A 25,216-nucleotide genomic window follows, 5' to 3' on the forward strand; every position below is an offset into this window, starting at 1 on the left:
TGATGGACTGGGCTCTATCCACTACTTTCTGGAGGATTTTGGAGGTCGTGTAAGAGAGATTTCCATTGGAGGTGGGGGGAGTTGAGGACCAGAAGGCACAGCCTCAGAATAAAAAGCCGTCCCTTTAGAACAGAGATTAGGAGGAATTTCTTTAGCGGAAGGTGGTGAATCTGTGGAATTCATTGCCACAGACTGCTGTGGAGGTCAAGTCATCGAGTACATTTAGAGTGGAGGTTGATACGTTCTTGATTAGATAGGGCTTCAAAGGTTATGGGGGAAAAGCAGGAGGCTGGGGTTGAGAGGGATAATAAATCAGCCTATCTGATGGAATGGTGGAGCAGACTTGAGGAGCCAGATGGCCTAATTCTGCTCCTGTGTCTAACACTCAGAAGGGCTGGCATCCTCACTCCAATATGAACGATAGCAGAAGCTTTGATGGAGTTGTTTAAACCATTTTTTCCATTGATTCTATTTTGGTTACTGTTCTATTATGGACTTATTGAGTATGCCTGCAAGAAAATGATCTTCAGGATTGCATATGGTGACATATATGTACTGAAATAATAAATTTACTTTGAACTTTATAGCTTGGTAAAGGGTTCCAGTGGTAATAAAGTTAATCACCACACCATTGAAATTTTAAGTAATTGTTAAAGGAACAATGATAAAGGAGGAGGGTGTTTTTACATAGAGAGTTGTTGTAAGCTGCGACTTGTGCTTGAAAGGACAGAGGAAGCTGATTCAACAGGGCCCTTTCACAAGGAAACAGGATTCTGGGGGAAGGGTGGGGGACTGTGACCACTGAAAGTTCCTGCAAAGAAGTCCTTTCGTCATGAACTGTTTAATTGGTGTGGTTTTGAAGTAGAATTGCTAGTGTATGCAGTAAACAGATTTTACTTAATTGGAAAATATTACAGAGGTGAAAGAACTTTACAGACAGCTTCACAACATGAGCATCAGAGGCCCTCCTGTTCCGCTGGAGTGGTAGCTGTCACTGCCTAGGGCTTTCCACCTTCCAACTGAAAAGCCAAAGCTTTCAAAGGAATTGAACAGTTAATTACACAAGGAAAATCTTTAGACTGGAGGCTGTGGAAACCAGAACTCTGACACACCCGCCTGGTCTCGGCAGCTCAGTGGCTGGGATAAAAAACGCTCGATCCTCAGTCCATTTCCTGCCAAACACACACAGATCACTAGGTCTCTTATAGACTGTGGAAACCAGAACTCTGACACACCCGCCTGGTCTCGGCAGCTCAGTGGCTGGGATAGTGGGATAGAAAATGGTGAATCCTCAGTCCATTCGCTGGCAAACACACACACACACACACACACACACACACACAGTCACCATGACTCTAAATACTGCAGGAAATGTAACTAAAGTCCCACATCCCGCACACGCACACACACTGCAGACCCACATACACATCACCAGGTTTCTGCAGATACTGCAGGAAATGTAATCAAAGTCCCAGCATCTTGCCCAGTGCACATATACACACACACACACACACACACACTTACTGACCCCACCCAGACCCACACACACACAGATGGTATCAGAAATGATCTAGCAAGTGTGGATTGGGACAGCATGTTTTCTGGGAAAGGTATACTTGGTAAGTGGGTGGCCTTCAAAAATGAAATTCTGAGAGTACAAAGCCTATATGTGCCTGTCAGAATAAATGGTAAAGATTTCAGGTGTAGGGAACCCTGGTTTTCAAGAAATATTGAGGCCCTGGTGAAGAAAAAAAAGGAGGTACATAGCAGATTTAGGCAAGTAGGACCAAACGAGGTGCTTATTGAGTATAATAAATGCAAGATAAATCAGGAGGGATAAAAGGAGATATGAAGTTGCCCTAGCAGACAAGGTAAAGGAGAATCCTAAGGGATTCTACAGATATGTCAAGAGCAAAAGAATTGCAAGGGACAAATTTGGTCCTCTGGAAGATCAGAATGGTAATCCATATGTGGAGCCAGAACATAAATATTTTGCATCTGTGTTGACTCAAGAGACAAGCACGGAGTCTACAGAAGTGAGGCAAAACAGCATCAACTTCATTGATTCTCTATAGAGGAGGTGTTTCCTATCCTGAGGCAAATCAGGATGGCTAAATCCCCAGGGTCTGACAAGATGACCCCTCAGACCCTACAGGAGATAAATGCAGAAATTGCTGGGACCCAATCAGAAATACTTAAATTACCTGAGCAACAGGAAAGGTATCAGAGGATTGGAGGATCGCCAATGTTGTTCCGCTGTTTAAAAATGCTCTAAATATAAACCAGGAAATTATAAGTCGGTGAGTCTGACATCAGTTGTGGGAAAGTTATTGGACAGTATTCCAAGTGTCCATGTCCAGCCAAATAGATTTATATATAAGTATCTGGATAGATACGTACTGATTAAGAATGGTCTGCATGGCTTCGTGTATGGTAGGTCTACACGAGTTATAGAGTTTTTCAAGGAAGTTACCAAGAAAGTATATAAAGGCAAAGCAATGGATGTCTACATGGATTTTAGCAAGGCATTTGACAAGGTTCCACTTTGGAAGTTGATTAAGAAGTTCAGTTGCTCGGCATTCAAGATGAGGCAGTAAATTGGATGAGATATTGGTTTTGTGGAAGAAGCCAGAGAGTGGTAATAAAATGGTTGCCTCTCTGACTGGAGGCCCGTGACTAGCAGTGTATGCAGGGATCAGTGCTAGGTCTGTTGTTGTTTGTCATCTATACAAATGATCTGGATGTTAATGTAGTTAACTGGATCAGAAGGCTATCATGGTTTGCAGAGGGATCTGTATCAGCTGAAAATATGGCAGCAGGAATTTAATGTGCAAGGTTTTACACTTCCATAGAACCAACCAGGGTAGGTCTTACACAGTGAACGGTAGGGCACTGAGGAGTGTGGTAGAACAAAGTAATCAGAGAACAAAGGTTCATAATTCACTGAAAATGGCATCACTGGTAGATAGGTTCATAATGTCAGCCTTTGGCACATTAACCTTCATAAATCAATGTATTGAGTTCACGAGAATGATTCCAGGAATGAAAGGGTTACCGTATGAGGAACGTCTGGCTGCTCTTGGGGCTGTATTCCCTGGAGTTCAGGAGAATGAGGGGGATCTCATATAAACTCTCCAAATGCTAAAAGGCCTGAATAGATTAGATATAGCAAAGTTATTTCCCATGATAGGGGAGTCTAGGACAAGAGGGAACAACTTCAGGATTGAAGAGTGTCCATTTAGAACAGAAATGCGGAGAAATTACTTTAGTCAGAGGGTGGTAAGTCTGTGGAATTTGTTGCCATGAGCAGCTGTGGAGGCCAAGTCATTGGGTGCATTTAAGGCAGAGATAGATAGGATTAGCCAGGGCATTAAAGGGTATGGGGAGAAGGCAGGGGAGTGGGGATGACTAGAAGAATTGGATCAGCCCATGATTGAATTGCAGAGCAGACTCAATGGGCTGAATGGCCTACTTCTGCTCCTATATCTTATGGTCTTATCTTAAGATGGGATGTTATGTTGAGATTGTATCAGACATTGGTTCAGACTCAACTTGAAGTACTGTGTGCAGTTTTAGTCACCTATCTACACAAAAGATATAAACAAGAATGAAAGAGTACAGAGAAAATTTATAAGGATGTTGCTGGGTCTGGAGGATCTTAGTTATAAGGAGAGATTGAATAGAGTACAACTGTATTCCTAGAACACTGAAGATTCAGAGGAGATTTGAGAGGTATACAAAATTATCAGGGGTATAGGAAGGGTTAATGTAAGCAAACTTTTTCTATTGAGGTTGGGAGGGACTACAACCAGAGGGCATGGGTTAAGCGTGAAAGATCAAAAGTTTAAGGAGAACATGAGAGGAAAGCTCTTCATTCAGAGGTTTTGAGAGTGTGGAGTGAGCTGGCAGCAAAGGCAGTGTATATGAGCTTGATTTCAATGCTTAAGAGAAATTTGTATAGGTACATGACTAGTAGGGTTATGGAGGGCTACTGTCCCAGTGCAGGATGATGGGAGAATGGTTTTGGCATGAACTAGATGGAATGAAGGTCCTGCTTCTGTGCTGTGATTCTATGTCACATGCACACAATCCCATTCTTACACACTCAGACCCATGCAAACACACTGACACCCATTGTCTCACATACACACACACACACCCCCCTAGTCTCTGTAGAGATATACCCCAATGAGAGGCAGAGTCAGTGGGATCAGAGAGAAAAGATGAAATATAAAGGTAAGCTAGCCAATAATATAAAAAGAGGATACCAAAAATTTTTATCAGATCTAGTAAGAGTAAAAGAGATGTGAGAATAGATATCAGACTGCTGGAAAATAATGCTGGACAGGTAGGGGACAAAAAAATGGTGGGTACATTTAAAAACTATTTTGCATCTCTCTTCACTGTGGAATACAAAAGCAGTATGCCTGAAATACAAGAGTGTCTTGTGACAGAAGTGAGTACATTTGCTATTGCTACGGAAACTGAGAGGTCTGAAGGCTGATAAGTCACCTAGACCAGATGGATGACCATAAAACCATAAGACATAGTAGCAGAATTAGGCCATTCAGCCCTTTAGTCTGCTCCACCATTTCATCATGGCTGATCCCAGATCCCACTCAACACTGTACATCTGCCTTCTGGCCTTTGATGGCCTGACCAATCAGGAAACGATCATTTTTTTTTGCTTTAAATATACCCACAGTCTTGGCCTCCACAGCTGTCTGTGGCAGAGCATTCCATGCTAAAAAAAAAAATTCCTCCTTAACTCTGTACAAAAGGGTCGTCCTTCAATTTTGAGGCTGTGCCCTCTAGTTCTGGACACCCACACCACCATAGGAAATATCCTCTTCACATCCACCCTATCTAGTCCTTTCAACATTCAGTAGGTTGCAATGAGTTCCCCACGTATTCTAAATTCCAGAGAGTACAGATCCAAAGCTGCCAAACGCTCATATGTTAACCTCTTCATTCCCAGAATCATCCACGTGAACCTCACCTGGAATCTCTCCAATGACAACACATCCTTTCTGAGATATGGGGCCCAAAACAGTTGACGATACTCCCAAATGTGGCCTGACTAGTCTCCTTGTTTTTATATTCTATTCCCACTGAAATAAATGCCAACATTGCATTTGCCTTCTTTACCACAGACTCAACCTGCAAATTAACCTTCTGGGAGTCTTGCACAGGGATTCCTAAGTCCCTCTGCACCTCCGGTGTTTGAATGTTCTCCCTATTTAGATTACAGTCTGAACTTTTGATCCTTTTACCAAAATGCATTATCATACATTTCCCAACACTATATTCCATCTGCCACTATTTTACCTATTCTTCCAATTTGTCCAAGTCCTTCTGCAATCGCATTGCTTCCTCAGCACCACCTACCCCTCCACCTATCTTTGTATCATCTTAAACTTTGCCACAAACCCATCAATTCTGTTAACTAAATCACTGATGAACAATATGAAAAGCAGTGGTCCCAATAATGACTCCTGAGAAACACCACTAGTAACTGGCAGTTCACCAGAAAAAGCCCCCTTTATTCCCACTTGCTGCCTCCTGCCTATCAGCCATTCCTCTATCCATACCAGTACCTTGCTTGTAACACCATGGGATTTAATCTTGTTTAGCAGCCTCATGTGTAGCACCTAATTGAATACTTTCTGAAAATCTGAGATGCAAAGAGACCTGGGAGTCCTTGTAAAGAACACCCTAAAGGTTAACTTGCAGATTGAGTACCTGGTGAGGAAGGCAAATGCAATGTTAGCATTCATTTCAAGAGGTCCAGAATACAAGAACAGGGATGTGATGCTGAGGCTTTATAAGGCACTGGTGAGGCCTCATCTTGACTATTGTGTACAGTTTTGGGCTCCTTATGTTAGAAGAGGTTTTGCTGAGAGTGGGGTCTATGTCAATAGACAATAGGTGCAGAAGTAGACCATTCGGCCCTTCGAGCCTGCACCGCCATTCTGAGATCATGGCTGATCATCTACTATCAATACCCGGTTCCTGCCTTGTCCCCATATCCCTTGATTCCCCTATCCATAAGATACCTATCTAGCTCCTTCTTGAAAGCAGCCAGAGAATTAGTCTCCACTGCCTTCTGAGGCAGTGCATTCCACAGCCCCACAGCTCTCTGGGAGAAGAAGTTTTTCCTTAACTCTATCCTAAATGACCTACCCCTTATTCTTAAACCATGCCCTCTGGTACTGGACTCTCCCAGCATCTGGAACATATTTCCTGCCTCTATCTTGTCCAATCCCTTAATAATCTTATATGTTGCAATCAGATCCCCTCTCAATCTCCTTAATTCCAGCATGTACAAGCCCAGTCTCTCCAACCTCTCTGCGTAGACAGTCTGGACATCCCAGGAATTAACCTTGTAAATCTATGCTGCACTTCCTCTACAGCCAGGATGTCCTTCCTTAACCCTGGAGACCAAAACTGTACACAATACTCCAGGTGTGGTCTCACCAGGACCCTGTACAAATGCAAAAGGATTTCCTTGCTCTTGTACTCAATTCCCTTTGTAATAAAGATCAATATTCCATTAACCTTCTTCACTGCCTGCTGCACTTGCTCATTCACCTTCAATGACTGATGAACAAGGACTCCTAGGTCTCTTTGTATTTCTCCCTTACCTAACTCTACACCATTCAGGTAATAATCTGCCTTCCTGTTCTTACTCCCAAAGTGGATAACCTCACACTTATTCACATTAAACGTCATCTGCCACGTATCTGCCCACTCACCCAGCCTATCCAAGTCACCCTGAATTCTCCTAACATCCTCATCACATGTCACACTGCCACCCAGCTTAGTATCATCAGCAAACTTGCTGATGTTATTCTCAATGCCTTCATCTAAATCATTGATGTAAATCGTAAACAGCTGTGGTCCCAATACTGAGCCCTATGGCACCCCACTAGTCACCACTTGCCATTCTGAGAAACACCCATTCACCGCTACCCTTTGCTTTCTATCTGCCAACCAATTTTCTATCCATGTCAATATCTTCCCCCCAATGCCATGAGCTCTGATTTTACCCACCAATCTCCTATGTGGGACCTTATCAAATGCCTTCTGAAGATCGAGGTACACTATATCCACTGGATCTCCCTTGACTAACTTCCTGGTTACGTCCTCGAAAAACTCCAACAGATTAGTCAAGCATGACTTGCCCTTGGTAAATCCATGCTGGCTCGGCCCAATCCTATCACAGCTATCTAGATATGCCACTATTTCATCTTTAATAATGGACTCTAGCAACTTCCCCCACTACTGATGTTAGGCTGACAGGATGATAGTTCTCTGTTTTCTCCCTCCCTCCTTTCTTAAAAAGTGGGATAACATTGGCCATGCTCCAATCCTCAGGAACTGATCCTGAATCTAAGGAACATTGGAAAATGATTACCAATGCATCCGCAATTTCCAGAGCCACCTCCTTTAGTACCCTAGCATGCAGACCATCTGGACCTGGGGATTTGTTAGCCTTCAGTCCCATCAGTCTACTCATCACCGTTTCCTTCCTAATGTCAATCTGTTTCATTTCCTCTGTTACCCTATGTCCTTGGCCCATCCATACATCTGGGAGATTGCTTGTGTCTTCCCTAGTGAAGACAGATCTAAAGTACTTATTAAATTCTTCTGCCATTTCTCTGTTTCCCATAACAATTTCACCCAATTCATTCTTCAAGGGCCCAACATTGTTCTTAACTATCTTCTTTCTCTTCACTTACCTAAAAAAGCTTTTGCTATCTTCCTTTATATTCCTGGCTAGCTTGCGTTCGTACCTCATTTTTTCTCCCCGTATTGCCTTTTTAGTTAAGTTCTGTTGTTCCTTAAAAATTTCCCAATCATCTGTCTTCCCACTCACCTTAGCTCTGTCATACTTTTTTTTTTAATGCTATGCAATCTCTGACTTCCTTTGTCAACCACTGTGGCCCCTTTCCCCCCTATGAATCCTTCCTTCTCCGGGGGATGAACTGATTTTGCACCTTGTGCATTATTCCCAAGAATACCTGCCATTGCTGTTCCACTGTCTTTTCTGCTAGGATATCCGTCCAGTTAACTTTGGCCAGCTCCTCCCTCATGACTCCATAGTCTCCTTTGTTCAACTGCAACACTGACACCTCCGATCTGCCCTTATCCTTCTCAAATTGCAACTAAAAACTTATCATATTATGGTCACTACCTCCTAATGGCTCCTTTACTTCAAGATCGCTTATCAAGTCCTGTTCATTACATAACACTAAATCCAGAATAGCCTTGTCCCTGGTCGGCTCTCGTACAAGCTGTTCCAAGAATGCATCCCGTAGGCACTCTACAAACTCCTTATCCTGGGGTCCAGCACCAACCTGATTCTCCCAGTTCACCCGCATGTTGAAATCCCCCATAACTACTGCGACATTACCTTTGCCACATGCCAATGTTAACTCCCTATTCAACTTGCACCCAATATCCATGCTACCGTTTGGGGGCCTGTAGACAACACCCATTAGGGTCTTTTTGCCCTTACTGTTCCTCAGTTCTATCCACACAGACTCTACTTCTCCTGATCCTATGTCCCCCCTTGCAAAGGTCTGAATCTCATTCCTCACCATCAGGGCCACCCCACCCCCTCTGCCCACATTTCTGTCCCTACGATAGCACGTATACCCTTGTACATTCATTTCCCAGGTCTGATCTCCCTGCAGCCACGTCTCCATTATCCCAACAACATCATAGTTACCCATTCGCACCTGAGCTTCAAGCTCATCCGCCTTATTTCTGACATTTCGTGCATTCAGATATAGAATTTTTAGCCCATTTCTCCTCTCTCTGTTTTAATCACTGCCTATTGTGCTTAACCCAGCTCCCCGAACTCCCATCGGGCTATACGCCCTTTGAATTTTGTTGTCCTTCCTAAATTTACTTATTCTTTCTGCACATTTAACTCCATGTTCCATCAGACCATCCCTCTGTATGTGAGTCCTCCTTATCACTTGTTCCGCCCCACCTTCCTCTACTACACACTTAATATTCCGGAACTGTGTAGTCCCCACCTGTCCTTTATTCTTCCTCTCGCTATCCTCTCTCACATTCTGGATCCCTGCCCCCTGCAAATTTAGTTTAAACCCCCCCCTGAGAAGCACTAGCAAACTTTCCTGCAAGAATGTTAGTACCGCTCCAGTTCAGGTGTAAACCGTCCCGTCAGAACAGATTCCACCTTCCCTGGAACAAAGCCCGATTATCTAAAAATCTGAAGCCCTCCCTCCTGCACCATCCTCTCAGCCACGTATTAATCTGTATAATCCTTCTGTTCCTTGCCTCACCTGCACGTGGCACAGGTAGCAATCCTGAGATTGTTACCCTGGAGGTCCTGCTCTTCAGCTTCGCACCTAACTCCCTGAACTCACTACGCAGGACCCCCTCACTCATCCTACCCACGTCATTGGTCCCTACGTGGACCACAACATCTGGGTTCTTGCTCTCCCTCTTGAGAATAACCTGCACCCGATCTGAGATGTCTCGGACCAGGGACCAGGGAAGCAACATACCATCCGAGACTCCTGATCTTCCCCACAAAATCTCCTATCCGCCCCCCTGACTATAGAATCCCCTATCACTACCGCTGTCTTCTCTTCCCTCCTTCCCTTCCTAGTTGAGGGTCCAACCTCAGTGCCAGAGACAGGACCACTGCAACTTGTTCCTGGTAGGTCATCCCCACCAACAGTATCCAAAATGGTATACTTATTGTTGATGGGAACGGCCACAGGGGTGCTCTGCTCTCTCTGTCTGATCCCCCTGCCTCTCTTGACTGTCACCCATTTGCCTACCTCCTGTCTTTGCAGTGTGACTACCTCCCGATAACTCTTATCTATCTCTGTCTCTGCCTCCTGAAAGATCCGTAGTTCATCCAGATCCTGCTCCAATTCCCTAACTCGGTCTGATAGGAGCTGCAGCTGGATGCACCTTTTGCAGGTGTGGTCATCAGGGACAGCTGTGTTGACCCTGACTTCCCACATACTGCATACATCCAGAGGATGTTCACAAAGATGATTCCAGGAATGAAAGGATTATCATACAAGGAACGTTTTGATGGCTCTGTGTCTGTACTCGGTGGAATTTAGAAGGATGGGGGGGGGAGGTTCTCATTGAAACCTTTCCAAGGTTGAAAGGTCTAGACAGTGCAGATGTGGAAAAGATGTTTCCCATGGTGTGAGAGTCTAGGACAAGAGGGCACAGCCTCAGGATAGAGGGGGTCAATTCAAAATAGAGATGTGGAGAAATTTCTTTAGTCATAGGTTGGTGAATGTGTGGAATTTGTTGCCACATGCAGCTGTGGAGGCCAGGTCGTTGGGTGTATTTAAGGCAGATATTGACAGGTTCTTGATTGGACATGGCATCAAAGGTTACAGGGAGAAGGCCGGGAAATGGAGGAGAATAAAAAGGATCAGCCATGATTAAATGGTGGAGCAGACTCGATGGGCCAAATGACCTAATTCTGCTCCTATATCTTATGATCTTATTTTAACATTAGTCTCCAAATACCCCAAAACCTCATTCTGATTCATAGGCTTCAGCACATTCCCAACCACTAAGACTAGGCTAACTGGCCTATAATTTCCTTTCCTTTGCCTTCCTCCCTATTAAAGAATGGAGTGACATTTGCAATTTTCCAGTCCTCTGGAACTAGGACAGAATCAAGTGTTTCTTGAAAGATAATAACCAATGCATCTGCTATCTCTTCAGCAACCTCTTTCAGAGCTCTGGATATCCTTCCTTACATTCATAGAATATACCCAACATTTACTAATAAACCTACTGGCTCATCCTCAGCTCTATCATACTGGTTCCCAACCCCCTGCCATATTAGTTTAAACCACGTTTTAGCAAATGTGCCTGCAAGGATATTGGTCCCTCTCAGATTCAAGTGCAACTCATCCCTTTTCTACAGATCACACCTTGCCTTGGTTCTGCCACATTGAAGTACCTCCAAGACCAAAGGGAAGTTACAGACTATTACTTGTGATGATCGTTTGCCAGAAAAAGTGTGGTTAGCAAAGTATTTAGTTGTTTTCCTTGTTTCATTTGCCACTAGCCAGAAGTTGCAGATGTTCACCAGTGCCATCTTAAATCAGTATGAGTGTATGAATTACTTAGGTTTACATATACATGTATGTGAGGGCTTGTACGAGAGGCCTGCAGTTTTGTGTGTGTGTGTGTGTGTGTGTGTTTGGCTCTGGTGCAAGGTCCACGAGCACGATGTGTGGATAAAGATTTATAGGCTGCATTGAAGCAGTAAAGTCCAGCGTATTAAATCACAGAACCTGTTTTTTGGACTGAGAGTTAACAGCCGGGTCAGAATGAAAAGGTCAGGGCGCGATGTGGGCTGGTTTTATGGGTTAACTTACTCTTTTATTTTCTTATGGATATGATGTATTTTCTTATTTTCTGCATATTAGGTGTTAGACAACCTTATTTTCATATACATGGGGTTTGTTTTTGGGATTCTTTGTTTTGTGGTTCTCTGTTAGGAGACGAATCTCAAGGTTGTATAATGGATTCATACTTTGATCATAAATGTACTTTGAACTAATACACATGGACCTACATATGCAGATATATTTGCCTGGAGCTGTAACTCAGACCAACTGGAATACATGCTTGTAATTGTGGAAATTTTTACAAGATTTGAGATTAGCCTTTTTTGCCACATGTACATTGAAACATACACTGAAATGCATCATTTGTGTCAATGACCAACAAAGTCTGAGGATGTGCAGGGGTAACCCACAAGTGTCACATGCTTCTGGCAACAAATAACTATGCCCACAGCTTACTAAACCTAACCCGCACGACTTTGGACTGTGGTAGGAAACTGGAGCACCCAGAGGAAACCCACGCAGTCACAGGGATATCGCACAAACTCCTTACAGATAGCTGCAGGAATTGGACTCGTCACTGGCGCTATAAAGTGATCGCGCTAACCACTATGCTACCATGGTGCCTATTTCAGAGCAATCTCAGCAAAGACACCATCTGTGCTCAACCGATGCTATTAAATCACTTCAGAACTATGCCTCCTTAAACTTATTTATTAAAACAAATACAAGTGTGATCCTTACAGCTTGGATTCACATTTTAACTCTTTCATATGAACATATGAGACAGGAACAATAGAGAAGTCAGTCTCATGATCGTGCTCCAACATTTCCGAAGACCTCAATTACTTAGATAAAAATTTTGCACTCCCATCTATTTCTAGTAACTTTCCAATTCCATAAGATCTTAAGACATAGGAACAGAATTAGGCCAATCGGTCTGGTCCACTATTCCATCATGGCTGATTTATTTTCCCTCTCTACCCCATTCTTTTCCCTTCTCCCTGTAACCATTGACACCCGACTAATCAAGAACCTATCAACCTCTGCTTTAAATATACTAAATGACTTCACTTTCATAGTCATTTGTGGTAATGAATTCCACAGATTCACCACCCTCTGGCTAAAGAATTTCCTCCTCAGCTTTTTATTCTGAGGCTATGCCCTCTGGTCCTAGACTCACCATTAAACACATCCTCTGCACATCCAATTAATTTAGGCTTTTCAGTAGGTTTCAATGAGATCCCCCCTCATTCTTCTATACTCCAACAAGTACAGACCCAGAGCCATCAAACGCTCAACTCCTCAGTCATCATCTCTTCCTTAAAAACATCCAAAGAATCTGTAACCACAGTCCTTTGAGGAAGAGAATCACAACCTCTGAAACAAAAATTTCATCTCATCTATCGTAAGTGAGCTACTCCTCCCTCAGTGTCACTACTCCCACAGTACTGTCATTCCAACAGGTGACCCTCCCTCAGTACTGAGTCCACAGAGTGACTCTCCTCAGTACCACCCCCACCCCCCACAGTGACCCTCCCTAAATACTACCCTTCCCACAGAGTGACCCTCCCTCAGTACCACCCCTCACACAGTGACCCTCCCTAAATACTACCCTTCCCACAGTGTGACCCTCCCTCTTGCACTGCCCATGGAGTATCTACCTAGGTTTTTAAATACCAGTCCCTATTATGCATAAAGTTTCCAAGCAAGAAAGCTGCCCACTGTGGTGCGGTAAACCTCAACAACTGCAGTAAATTTGAATCGAGGGATGAAGTCTCCTGTTTTCCGACCATTCTTGGCTAATTAGCGATATGCTGACCCTGGTCAGGCAGAGTGAGGGGGAGCTAGGCATCAGTACGTAGGACTGACCTTGGTAAGGTAATAGACCGACTGCTGGAAGGTGAACATGATGACTTCCTCCAACACCGTCATGGCCTCTTCACTGGCCAGCTTGGTTGACAAAAGCTGCTCACTGCTGCAATCTGTGATGATAGTGAATCAGTTGTCAAGAATTAGCAGGGGACAAACATTCAAAAGTCTCCAGCCTGATGGCATAAACATTGATTTCCCCTTCTGATAATTTACCACCTCCCCCTTCCTCTTCTATTCCCCACTCTGGCCTCTTACCTCTTCTCACCTGCCTGTCATGTCCCCCGGTGTCCCTCTCCTATCAGATTCCTTCCTCTCCAGCCCTTTACCTTTACCACCCACTTAGCTTCACCTATCACCTTCTAGCTTGTCCTCCTTCCCCTCACACCCTTTTGTTCTGGAATCTTCCCCCTTCCTTTCCAGTCCTGAAGAAGGATCTTAGCCCAAAATATCAGTTGTTTATTCACGTCCATAGACGCTGCCTGACCTGCTGAGTTCCTCCAGCATTGTGTGTGTGTTGCTCTGGATTTCCAGCATCTGTTATGTTCATTCAAAAGCCACAGTGGGTGTTTCCACAAGCATGTGATCCCGCACTTTTACAGTGTTTCTATGCAGGACATCAGTCCTCTTGCACTTGGTTCTGCACTTAAGGTTTTGACACCAACTCCGTCCCAAATAAATAAGTGAGGAGGTGATTTCACTCTCCCCTTTAACGAATCATTTTCTCAGTCCTGGTCGTCTCATTACAGGTATGATCTGAAGCATTAGTGAGGGTGCTGAGTAGTCTTACGAGGATGCTGCCTAGATCAGAGAGCATGTCTTTTGTGGATAGGTTGGGCAAACTAGGGCTTTTCTCTTTGGAGTGAAGGAAGATGAGAGGGGACTTGATAGAGGTGTACCAGGTGATAACAGTCATAGATAGAGTGGACAGACAATAACTTGTTCCCAGAGCAGAAATGGCAAATACGAGGGGGCGTAATTTATTTAGCGATACTGTGCGGAGTAGGTCCTTCCAGCCCTTCAAGCTGTGCCATCCAACAACCTCGATTTAACCCTGACCTAATCACAGGACAATTTACAATGACCAGTTAACCTAGCCGGATGTCTTTGGACTGTGGGAGAAAACCCACACATTCCATGGGGAGACATACAGACTCTTTAATGATGACAATGGAATTGAAACCTGAACTCTGACGCCCAAGGCTGTAATAGTGTCACACCAAACACTATACTAGGTAGCGGTGATTGGAAAAAAAATCAGTGGTAGGCTTTTTTTTATATACATGGAACGCCCTGCCAGGGGTGGTGGTAGAGATGGTTACAGTAAGGGCACGAAGCAAGGATTTGTTCTTGCCCCTACACACTTTAGCATGATCTTCTCTGCTATGCTGAATGATGCCTTCCGCGATTGTCAGGATGGTACACACGTCAGATACAGGACTGGCGGTGGGCTATTCAACCTCCGGTGTCTACAGGCTGTTAAAGGAGACCGTCGTCAGAGACCTCTTATTCACTGATGATTGCGCCCTCAATGCCAGCACAGAGCAGAAGATGCAGCGAGAAATGGACTGCTTCTCACGAGCCTGTGACAACTTTGGACTTACAATCAGCACCAAAAAGACCCAAGTTATGTACCAGCCCGCACCCAGAAAGCCCTACCAGGAACCACACATCACAGTAAAGGGGCAGAAGCTACTGGTAGTCGACAGCTTTACTTATCTGGGCAGTACTCTATCACGAGCGGTGAATATAGATGCAGGGATCAGCAACAGAATTGCCAAAGCCAGTGCCGCCTTTGGGAGACTCTGTGAGAATGTATGGGAGTGGAGAGGACTCAGCCTTACCACCAAGCTGAAGGTCTACCGAGCAGTGGTTCTCACCACCCTCCCCTATGCCAGTGAAACCTGGACTGTCTACAGCAGACACGCTAAACAGCTCAACCACTTCCACTTGAGCTGCCTCCGCAGACTTCTCCACGTACGATGGCAGGACAAAGTCCCAGACACAGAGGTCCTGGAGCGGGCTAGCACCCACAGCGTCTACACCCTCCTGCAGAAAGCCCAAGCCAGATGGGCTGGCCATGTCGTCAGGATGTCTGACAGTCGACTACCAAAACAGCTGCTGTATGGAGAGCTGAGCCAGGGCAAGCGCTCAGTTGGAGGGCAGAAGAAACATTTCAAAGACTGCCTCAAAGACCTCAACATCAATCCCAGTAACTTTGAATCACTTGCTCTGGACCGCCCAACCTGGTGGAGCAGGACCACTAAAGGAGCGTATGCAGCAGAAATCAGACGCACCGCAGAGGCTCAGAGGAAACGTGCCGCGCGCAAGGCTCGAGCTACCTCCACTTCCACTGCAGCACCTACCCTCATGTGTCCCACATGTGGGCAAGCTTTCAGGGCCCGGATTGGCCTCACCAGTCACCTCCAGACCCACAGTCACAAACCCTCCACCTGACAGAAGTCGTGGTCGTCTTCGACTCCAAAGGACGAACAACAACAACAACAAGGGCACGTAAGAAACTCTTAGACGGCACATGGATGATTAAAAAAAGAACATTATGAGGGAGGTAAAGGTTAGATCCTGGAGTAGGTTAAAAGTTTGACACATCATAAGCTGGAAGGCCTGTACTGTGCTGGGGGAGGGGCCTTTTCTTTCTCCCTAGGCCTCCTGTCCCATGATCCTTTCCCTTCTCCAGCTCTGTATCCCTTTTGCCAATCACCTTTCCAACCCTAAGCTTCACCCCACCTCCCATTTACCAAATAAATACACCTTTGCCAGAAAACAGCCTATCCCAATCCAGTTAGATCCTTTCTGATACCATCAAAATGGGCCTTTCTCCAATTTAGAATCTCAACCTGCAGACCAGACCTATCTTTTTTCCATATTTAATTAAATACTAATGGCATTGTGATCACTAGATTCCTGAATACATTTGATAAACACTATCCCACCTAGCCTTTTTCCAGTATGGAAGACCCAGTCAATATGTAGAAAGTTAAAATTCACTTGCTATAACAACCCTATGTTTCTTGTAACAGTGTAGTGTGATCTCTCCACAAATTTGTTCCTCTAAATTCCTTGGATAGTTGGGAGGTCTCTAACATAGCCCCCCTTTGAACCCTCTCCAATGTCCACACATTCTTTCTTAGATGAGGGGTCCAAAACCACTCACAACACTCCAAGTGAGACCTCACCAGTGCTTTATAAAGCCTGAACATTACCTCCTTGCTTTTATATTCTCATCCTCTCAAGATGAATGCTAATATCATACCTTGTATTTGCCTTCCTCACCACCAATCTGAAGAATACGAAAATAAGCTAGCCAATAATATTAAAGAGGATACCAAAAGTTTCTTCAGATACATAAAGTGTAAAAGAGAGGCGAGAGTAGATGTTGGACTATTGAAAATATGTTGCTGGAGAGGTCATAATGGGGACAAGGAAATAGCAGACAAACTGAATATGTATTTTGCATCAATCTTCACTGTGGAAGACACGCAGTATGTCAGAAGCTTGAGTGTGTCAGGGGACATTAGTATGAAGTTGCCATTACTAGGAGAAGGTTCTTGGGAAACTGAAAAGACTGAATACTGAGGTGGCTGAATAGACTGTGGAGGCATTAGTAATGATCAAATGATTCTGGTGTGGTTCCAGAGGATTGGAAAATTGCAAACATCACTCCACTCTTAAAGAAGGGTGAGAGACAAAAGAAAGGAAATTATGGGCCAGTTAGTCTGACCTCAGTGATCAGGAAGATATTGGAGTCAACTGTAAGGTTGTGATTTCGGGGTACTTGGAGGCACATGATAAAATAGGCTGCAGTCAGCATAGTTTCCTTGAGGGAAGATCTTGCCTTACAAATCTGTTGGAATTCTTTGAAGAAATATCAAGTAGGATAGACAAAGGCCAATCAGTGGATGTTGTGCACTTGGATTTTCAGAAGGTCTTTGACAAGGTGCTGCACATGAGGCTACTTAGCAAGAGACCATGGTATTACAGGAAAGGTACTAGCATGGATAAAGCATTGGCTAATTGGTAGGAGACAAAGAATGGGAATAAAGGGAGCCTTTTCTGGTTGGCTGTTTCTGACTAGTGGTGTTCCACAGGATTCTGTGTTGAGACCGATTCTTTTTACATTACTTGCCAATGACTTGAATGACAGAATTAATGGCTGTGTTGGAAAATTTGTGAATGAAATGAAGATAGGTGGAGGGGCAGGTAGTTTTGAGGAAGGAGAGAGGCTACAAAAGGACTTAGATTAGGAGAATGGGCAAAGAAGTGGCAGATAGAATACACAACTTTGGCTGACAAGAAAAGTCAAAGCCAACATAAAAGCAAAAGAGAGGGCATATAATAGAGCAAACATTTGTGGGAAATTAGAGGATTAGGAAGCTTTTAAAAACCAACAGAACACAACCATATGGAAATGTATGGTCATGCACTTTGGTAGAAGAAATAAAAGGGTAGGCTATTTTCTAAATGGAGAGCAAATTCAAAAATCTGAGGTGCAAAGGGTCTTGGGAGTCTTTGTACAGGCTTCTATGAAGGTTGAATTGCAGGTTGAGTTTGTAGTGAGTAAGGCAAATGCAATGTCCGCAAGTTAACAAATTTCACTTCACATGCCGATGATAATAAACCTGATTCTGATTCTGTTTCATTTCAAGAGGACTAGAATATAAAAGCAAGGATGTTATGTTGAAACTTTATAAAGCACTGATGAGGCCTCACTTGGAGTATTATGAGCAGCTTTGTGCCCCTTATCTTAGAAAGAATGTGCTGACACTGGAGAGTGTTCAATGAAAGTTCACAAAAATGATTCCAGGATTGAGTGGCTTGTCATTTGATGAGTGTTTGATGGCTCTGGGCCTGTATTTGCTGGAAATCAGAAGAATGAGGGATGACCTCATTGAAACCGATCAAATGGTGAAAGGTCTTGAGAATGGATGTGGAAAGGATGTTTCCTACGGTGAGAAACTCTATGACCAGAGGACAGAGCTTCAGAATAGAGGGCCATCCTTTTAGAATGGAGATGAGAAGAAATTTCTTTAGCCAGGCAGTGGTGAATTCTTTGCCACAGGCAGCTGGGGTGGCCAAGTCTTTATGTATATTTAATGCAGATATGATAGATTCTTAACTGGTCAGGGATAAGGGGAGAAGACAGAAGAATGGGTCTGAGAGGAAAACTGAGTCAACCACGATGAAATGGAGCAGCAGACTTGGTGGGCCAAATAGCCTAATTTTGCTCTTATATTTTATGGACTTATGGTCTTGTGGTATTCCATCTTTTCCTTCTTCAGTAATATTTAGTTACATTCTATTGGTTTTGAAAAACTTCCCAATTCTCTAACTTCCCACTAATTTTTGCTCTATTATATGCTCTCACTTTTGAGTTAATGTTGGCTTTGACTTCCCTTGTCAGCCACGGTTGCATCATCCTGCCCTTAGAATACTTCCTCTTCTTTGGGATGTATCTATCCTGGCCTTCCAAACTGCTCCCAGAAACGCCAACCATTACTGCTTCACTGTCATCCCTGCCAGTGTTCTTTTCCAATCAATTTTGACCAGTTCCTCTCTCATGCCTCTGTGATTTCCTTTACTCCACTGTAATACTGATACATCTGACTTTTGCTTCTCTTTCTCAAATTGCAGGGCAAATTCTATCATGTAATGATCACTTGCCCCTAAGGGCTCATTTACCTTAAGCTGTCTAATCAATCCTGGTTCACTGCACAACACCCAATCCAGAACCCTTGTGGGCTCAACAACAAGATGCTCTGATATTGAAAGATTGCATAATGAAATCCCCCAACAGGAAACATACCATCTGGCAATCTTGTTCTCACCCACAGAACCTCCTTTCTGTTTCCCAAACTAATAATCCCCCAACACCACAGTTCACCTCTCTCTCCTCCTTCCCTTGAGTCACAGAGCGAGACGCTGTGCGAGAACCCTGACCACTGTGACTTTCTGCTGCTTGGTCACCCCTCCCCACCCAAAGGTATCCAAAATGGTACCTGTTGAGTGGGGGGCCAAGGGTTCCCTGCATTGGCTGTTTTAACTCCTTCCCCTTTCTAACTGTCTCCAAGTTTTCTGTGTCCTGCACCTTGGGTGTAACTATATGTTATATCCATTATGCTGCTCAGTCTCCTAAATGATCCGGAGTTCATCCAGTTCCAGCTTCAACTCCTTAACGTGGAGTGTTGGAAGCTGCAGCTGGATGCAGGTGAAGTCATCAGGGACACTGGATGTCACTTAGGCGCCAATGCAGCCCACCCCAAATGTTCAGCAGAACAACACAAACAGCACCAGCAGCAGCAAAATAAGCTCCTTTCCGACCTCCCACTCACTCACACAGTTAAATAACTACTATGCCATCAGGCTGCCCCAGCATTTTCTAGGTGTGTAAGTTGTTAATGCAAACAATACGCTTCAAGGTACGTTTTAATGTATTCTTTATAAATGGCCCCTGCCGCTGAAGCTCTGTAAGCAGACACTTGATGAGATCACCCCAACTCCATGGGCTGTGTTTGCTAACCACTGATCTCTCTCAGCCCGTCAGAAAGTTCCCTCAATTAATTGCCAGCACAGGCTGAAATTCCACCCGATTAAGTATTTGTGTATGTGTAAGCCACTTCAAAAACCTCTGCTAATCAGGCAATCAGACCCATTAACCGAACCTGATAAGGAGTCACTAATAGGATTGTTGGTCTGAAAGCTCCTGGGGTCACTCACAAATGATGAGTGACCTCACTGCCTGAAAGTTCAGATAAACCATAGCCTGTGGCTAATGAGATACAAGACCATAGGAGCAGAATTAGGTCATTTGCTCCACCATTCAATCATGGCTGATCCTTTTACCCCTCCTCAGTCCCACTCCCCAGCCTTCTCCCGCAACCTTTGACGCCATGTCCTATCATCAAGCTCTGCCTTAAATACACCCAATGACCTGGCCTCCACAGCTGCCTGTGGTAATAAATTCTACAAATTCACCATTTCTGGCTAAAGAAGTATCTCCACATATCTGTTTTAAATGGAAGCCCCCCTATCCTGAGGCTGTGCCCTCTTGTCCTAGACTCCCCCACCATGGGAAACATCCTTTCCAGATCTACTCTGTATAGGCCTTACAACATTTGAAAGGTTTCAATGAGATCCCCCCACATCCTACTAAAATCCAGTGAGTACAGACCCAGAGCTGTCAAACATTCCTCGTATGATAACCTTTTCACTCCAGAATCATCCTTGTGAACCTCCTCTGAACCTTCTTCAATGCCAGCACATCTTTTCTTAGATGAGGAGCTCAAAACTGTTCACAATACTCAAGGTGAGGCCTCACCAGTGCCTTATAAAGCCTCAGCATCACATCCCTGCTCTTGTATTCTGAACCTCTTGAAGTGAATGCTAACATTGCATTTGCCCTCCTCACCACCGACTCCACAGCCTATACGTGTATATATTTTGCATACTGTCAGCTGGAGATAAGCCTCTTCAGCACACAGAGAACAGAAGACAGTACACCATTGGAACAGGTCTTTTTACCCACGATGCCGGCCCACATGCTGTGGCACTGTTTCCTGGTTGGTAGCAGCTGGAAGAGTTTGTGGTTGGGGTAACTCGGGTCCCCAATGATCCTTTGGGCCTTTTTTGCACACCTATCTCTGCAAACATCCTGAATAGTGGGAAGTTCACATCTATAGATGCCCTTAGATAATAAATGTACTTTTGAACTTTGAAATGTGTCTTAAACATTGCTACGGTATCTGCTTCCACCAACACCTCTGGCAGAGGGTTACAGTCACCTACCATTCTTGGTGTAAAAATTGCTTTAAAAACTGCCTGTTAAACTGCTAGTGTTTAGGGCAGCAATGAAGGTTCTCCATCTCTGGTGGTGTTTAGGGCTTCCTTCATCATGTCAGTAGCTTCCTCTCGGTTTTCATTACTGTCAGCCATGCAAGTCCCAGGCGGAGCCTCAGAAATACCACGACACTCAGATAGCAGGTACAGGGTTTTGAGTTGGATGATCAGCTATGATCAGGCGGTGCAGGCTCGAAGGGCCGAAGGGCCTACTCCTGCATCTATTTTCTATGTTTCGATGTTTCTAGAAGGACTCTTCACTGCTGTTTCCATAACAGTTTTGTTTTACCAGTCAGGGTTGTTAGCCCTGAGGAGAAACCCCGAACCTGGAGGTCTGATGGAGCATTCTTAGTCTGCCCTCTACCCTTTGATTGGTTTGGTGTGGGTGATCTTACCAAGAGCCAAAGCATAAAGCCCTGACTCCAGCTAACATAGCTCTCTGGGTCATTGAGGCACACAAGCCTCCAAACCACAATGTTGTGGTCCTTTTGGAGGGTGTAAAAACCTTGCATCATAAATCTCCTTTAAACTTTCCCCTTCTCATCCCAAAACTATGCACTCCAGAGTTTGACTTTTACTTTCAGGAAAAATGACTACATACCCTATCAATGCCTCATATAACTTTATGCATTTTCATGAGTTCTTCTTGCCCTCAGAAACTCCAGTGAAAACAGCACTAGCACAAGACCATAAGATATAGGAGCAGAATTAGGCCATTTGGCCCATCTCCTTATAACTCAAACCCTCCAGTCCCAGCAACGTCCTTGTATATCTTTTCTGTACAATCTACAGTGTGGCGGATCAGAGGGTCCGAGGTCCATAGGACACTTAAAAGCTTCTACGCAAGTTGACTTTGTGACTAAGAAGGTGCAGCTATACAGGACCCTGGTCAGACCCCATTTGGAGTACTGTGCTCAATTCTGGTCGCCTCACTACAGGAAGGATGTGGAAACCATAAAAAGGGTGCAGTGGAGATTTATGGGGATGTTGCCTGGATTGGGGAGCGTGCCTTATGAGAATAGGTTGAGTGAATTTGGCCTTTTATACATCTGCAACGTAACTCCCAACCTTTCCTACTCAACTCACTGGCCAATAAAGACAAGAGCTATGGACTTGCACCTCGAGATCCCTCTGTATATCAATGTTCCTCAGAGCCCCACCATTTATCTTAAACTTTTCTCTTACATTTGACCTTCCAACGGGCACCAGCTCACCTTTGCCCGGATTAAAACTCCACCTGCCATTTCCAAGTGTTCTATATCCTGCTGAATCCACAGTGCAGTAATTTCCACATAACCACCAATCTGGGAACTTATGAGAGGACCACAACCTTTTCGTGGTTTGGAGGCTTGCGTGCCTCAGTGACCTACAGAGTTATGCCAGCTTGGAGTCAGGGCTTTATGTTTTGGCTTTCGGTAGGGTCACGCATGCCAAACAGGTCAAAGGGTAGAGGGCAGGCTGAGAATGGCCCACCAGTCCTCCAGATTTGGGGTGTCAGCTGAGGGCTAACAACCCTGACTGGTCAAACAAAACTGTTATGGAAACAACAATGAAGTATCATTCTACATCTGAGTGTGATCGTATTCCTGAGTTTTCACCCAGGACTTGCATGATCTACAGTAGTCCAGAGCGGGAGAAAGCTACCGGCATGATGAAGGAAGCCCTGAACACCACCAGAGATGGAGGACCTTCATTGCTGCCCTAAATGTCAGCTGCATAATGGGCAGTAAGTAAGTACCAGTCTAAGGAAATGACCTTCACACTTATAGAGTCAGAACATTCAGAAGTCTTGTGTAAATTTGGGTTTGGTTTGGACCTGATTACAGCCTGGAGTGACATGGATGGTTTGCCCCCTGACACACACACATCACTGAAAAGTGGTTTTATAGGTATAGGAAGTGAATCCAAAGGTTGAGGCCTAAATCCAGAGGTTGGAAGCTTGATACCTGAGTCCAGCCTTGGGACTGGAGAATCAAGTCTCGCTGTCTGTGAGTGAGTCCAGTCCAGTGACTGGAGGTTGAAGACTCCCGTCTGCGAGTCTGGGGCCAAGGATTGGAGTTCAAGACCCACTGTCTGTGAGTCTGAGAGTCCAGCCCAGAGACTGGAGGTTTGAGTCCCTGCTGTCTGGGAGTCTGGGGCCAAGGATTGGAGGTCGTTAAGTGACCTGAACTAGAGATGGAGGGTTATCTTTGTGTGTAAGGGGTGGGTAGGGGATTGTTTTCTGCTGCTGTGCTTTTGTTGTGGTGCTGTTACTACTTGTGTTGTTCTGTGGAACATTGTGGGCATGTTGTATTGGTGCTGGAATGTGTGGTGATACTTGCAGGCTACCCCAGTACATCCTAATTTGTTAATGCAAACGATGTACTTCACTGTACGTTTCGATATATACGTGAATCTGAAGTTGGACCAGTTGGGTCCAAGTGCTGTTCCCACGTTAACAGTTTGGGAACCTCTTGTTGAATAAGTGCAGCAGCTCCGGTAGATGAGCAGCTGGAGTATGAGGGACCTGGTTGAAGGCCTTAGTAAAATCCATGAAGACAACATTCACAGGTCAATCACCTTCATCAATGCCTTGAAAAATTGAACAAAATTAATAAGACATGACTTTCTCTGCACAAGCAACCTAGTCTTTTGCTGTACTATTCAATACTCTACCCTCTCCCCACCACCAAGTAGGCAAAAGCTGTGGCCATGAACACAGAGGCATATATCAGAGCTTTAGGCAGCCCATGATGCCACCTGCCCTAGGTATAGGTGACCCTGTGCCTTTGATCCAAGGATAAACCCAAAGATCCTTTGCCCCCCACCCCGATCATGGGAATGCTGATCCTGGTGCAGTAGCTCCTTGACTGCAGGTGGTGGCTTTGTGCCTGCCCCTTTGGGAACAGTTGTATGTGTGCACTCACCATTCGGGTCCACGTGCTGCTCCCACGCTAACAGTTTGGGAACCTCCTGTTGAATGAAGTGCAGCAGTTCGATGGAGTTGGACATCCAGTAGACGAGGGGCCGTAGTCCTGGCATCAGCTCTGTCATACCAATGGCACACGTTTCCTCACAGTCCTCACTGGCACTGAAAGAGGCAACAGCAAGTAACAACTGTGAGTCTCAGGATCAGAAGCCAGCCAGAGACAAGCAAGAAAACAATGCACCATTCAGACTGTGGAGAACAGCAAGTGGGAAAGAGTCTGTTGTGAAATCATTCCTAAACACCACACAGAGAAAGGTCATTCGGACCACATTGTCTGTGGTGGCATGCTGAAACAGCTCCATAATCTATAGATTCACTTTCATGGACTCTACAACTCAGTATTATTTATTTGCTTTTTTTTTTAAAACATTGCTTAACCATCTCGTCTTTTGCAAATTAATTGTGTATCTTTGTTATTTCTAAATTTTCTTTGGTTGTAATGTATTTCTTTATTTTTCTTAAATGACTGCAATGGATTGCCTTTATATGACAACTGCATCCTCCAAATCTTCATTTTCATTGTAACTTTTAAGATGATTGTCAATACCTTCAAATTCTTTGTAGTTCCTAACTTGTTAAGTAATGAAATTGTTGCACTTTCACTCTGGCATCTCCAAGTCTGAATGCTTGAAACAAAAGTGAGTAGAACAATTCCGAATTGTCTTACTGCTTATTTCTCACCAACTATCAGTGACAATAATCACTGCTTTTTGAACAGAAACACACATAACTGACACTATTTAAAATTGTTTTCTCTAAGCATGGTGTAATGTCTAACAGCCACACAAGTTCATGCAACTGATGCTAGTTAGAAACTGTTCAGCAAGTCTCCTGTCCCAATCAGGTGGTACAGTGTCCCAAAGAAATTATGGGAAACCCTATTTCCTCAAAAAGATTTTTGATCTTTTAACAGTTCTGCCAAATAAGTGGCTGCCCTGATTAACCGATGGACTAATTATCTGAATCCACTGCATCTATTTACGGTAATTTATAATATATTTTATGTATTGCACTGTATTACTGCCACAGAACAACACATTTCACATTTCTCAGTGACATTAAACATGATTCCAATAGATTTAATATGTCCCAGTTCTTCACAACATTGATCCTCAGTGTAGTCATTCTGATATTTCATTCTGGCCAAGAGGTC

At 44.3% G+C, this 25,216-nt stretch overlaps 1 protein-coding gene across 5 annotated transcripts in view; it reads right to left on the reverse strand.

Moving 5' to 3' along the window:
* The window catches only part of LOC132379868 (ras-associating and dilute domain-containing protein-like), a 106,335-nt gene that overhangs the window by 48,790 nt on the left and 32,329 nt on the right, over positions 1-25,216 (reverse strand). For all 5 annotated transcript variants that reach the window (XM_059948155.1, XM_059948154.1, XM_059948156.1 and 2 more), the window contains exons 7-8: positions 24,002-24,165; positions 13,242-13,354 (exon numbers count right to left, since the gene is read on the reverse strand). In XM_059948155.1, coding sequence (XP_059804138.1) covers positions 13,242-13,354; positions 24,002-24,165 — 277 coding nt within the window. The remainder of the gene's footprint in view (positions 1-13,241; positions 13,355-24,001; positions 24,166-25,216) is intronic.

The sequence above is a fragment of the Hypanus sabinus genome, chromosome 23 (assembly GCF_030144855.1).
Source record: "Hypanus sabinus isolate sHypSab1 chromosome 23, sHypSab1.hap1, whole genome shotgun sequence".
NCBI classification, from domain to species: Eukaryota; Metazoa; Chordata; class Chondrichthyes; order Myliobatiformes; family Dasyatidae; genus Hypanus; species Hypanus sabinus.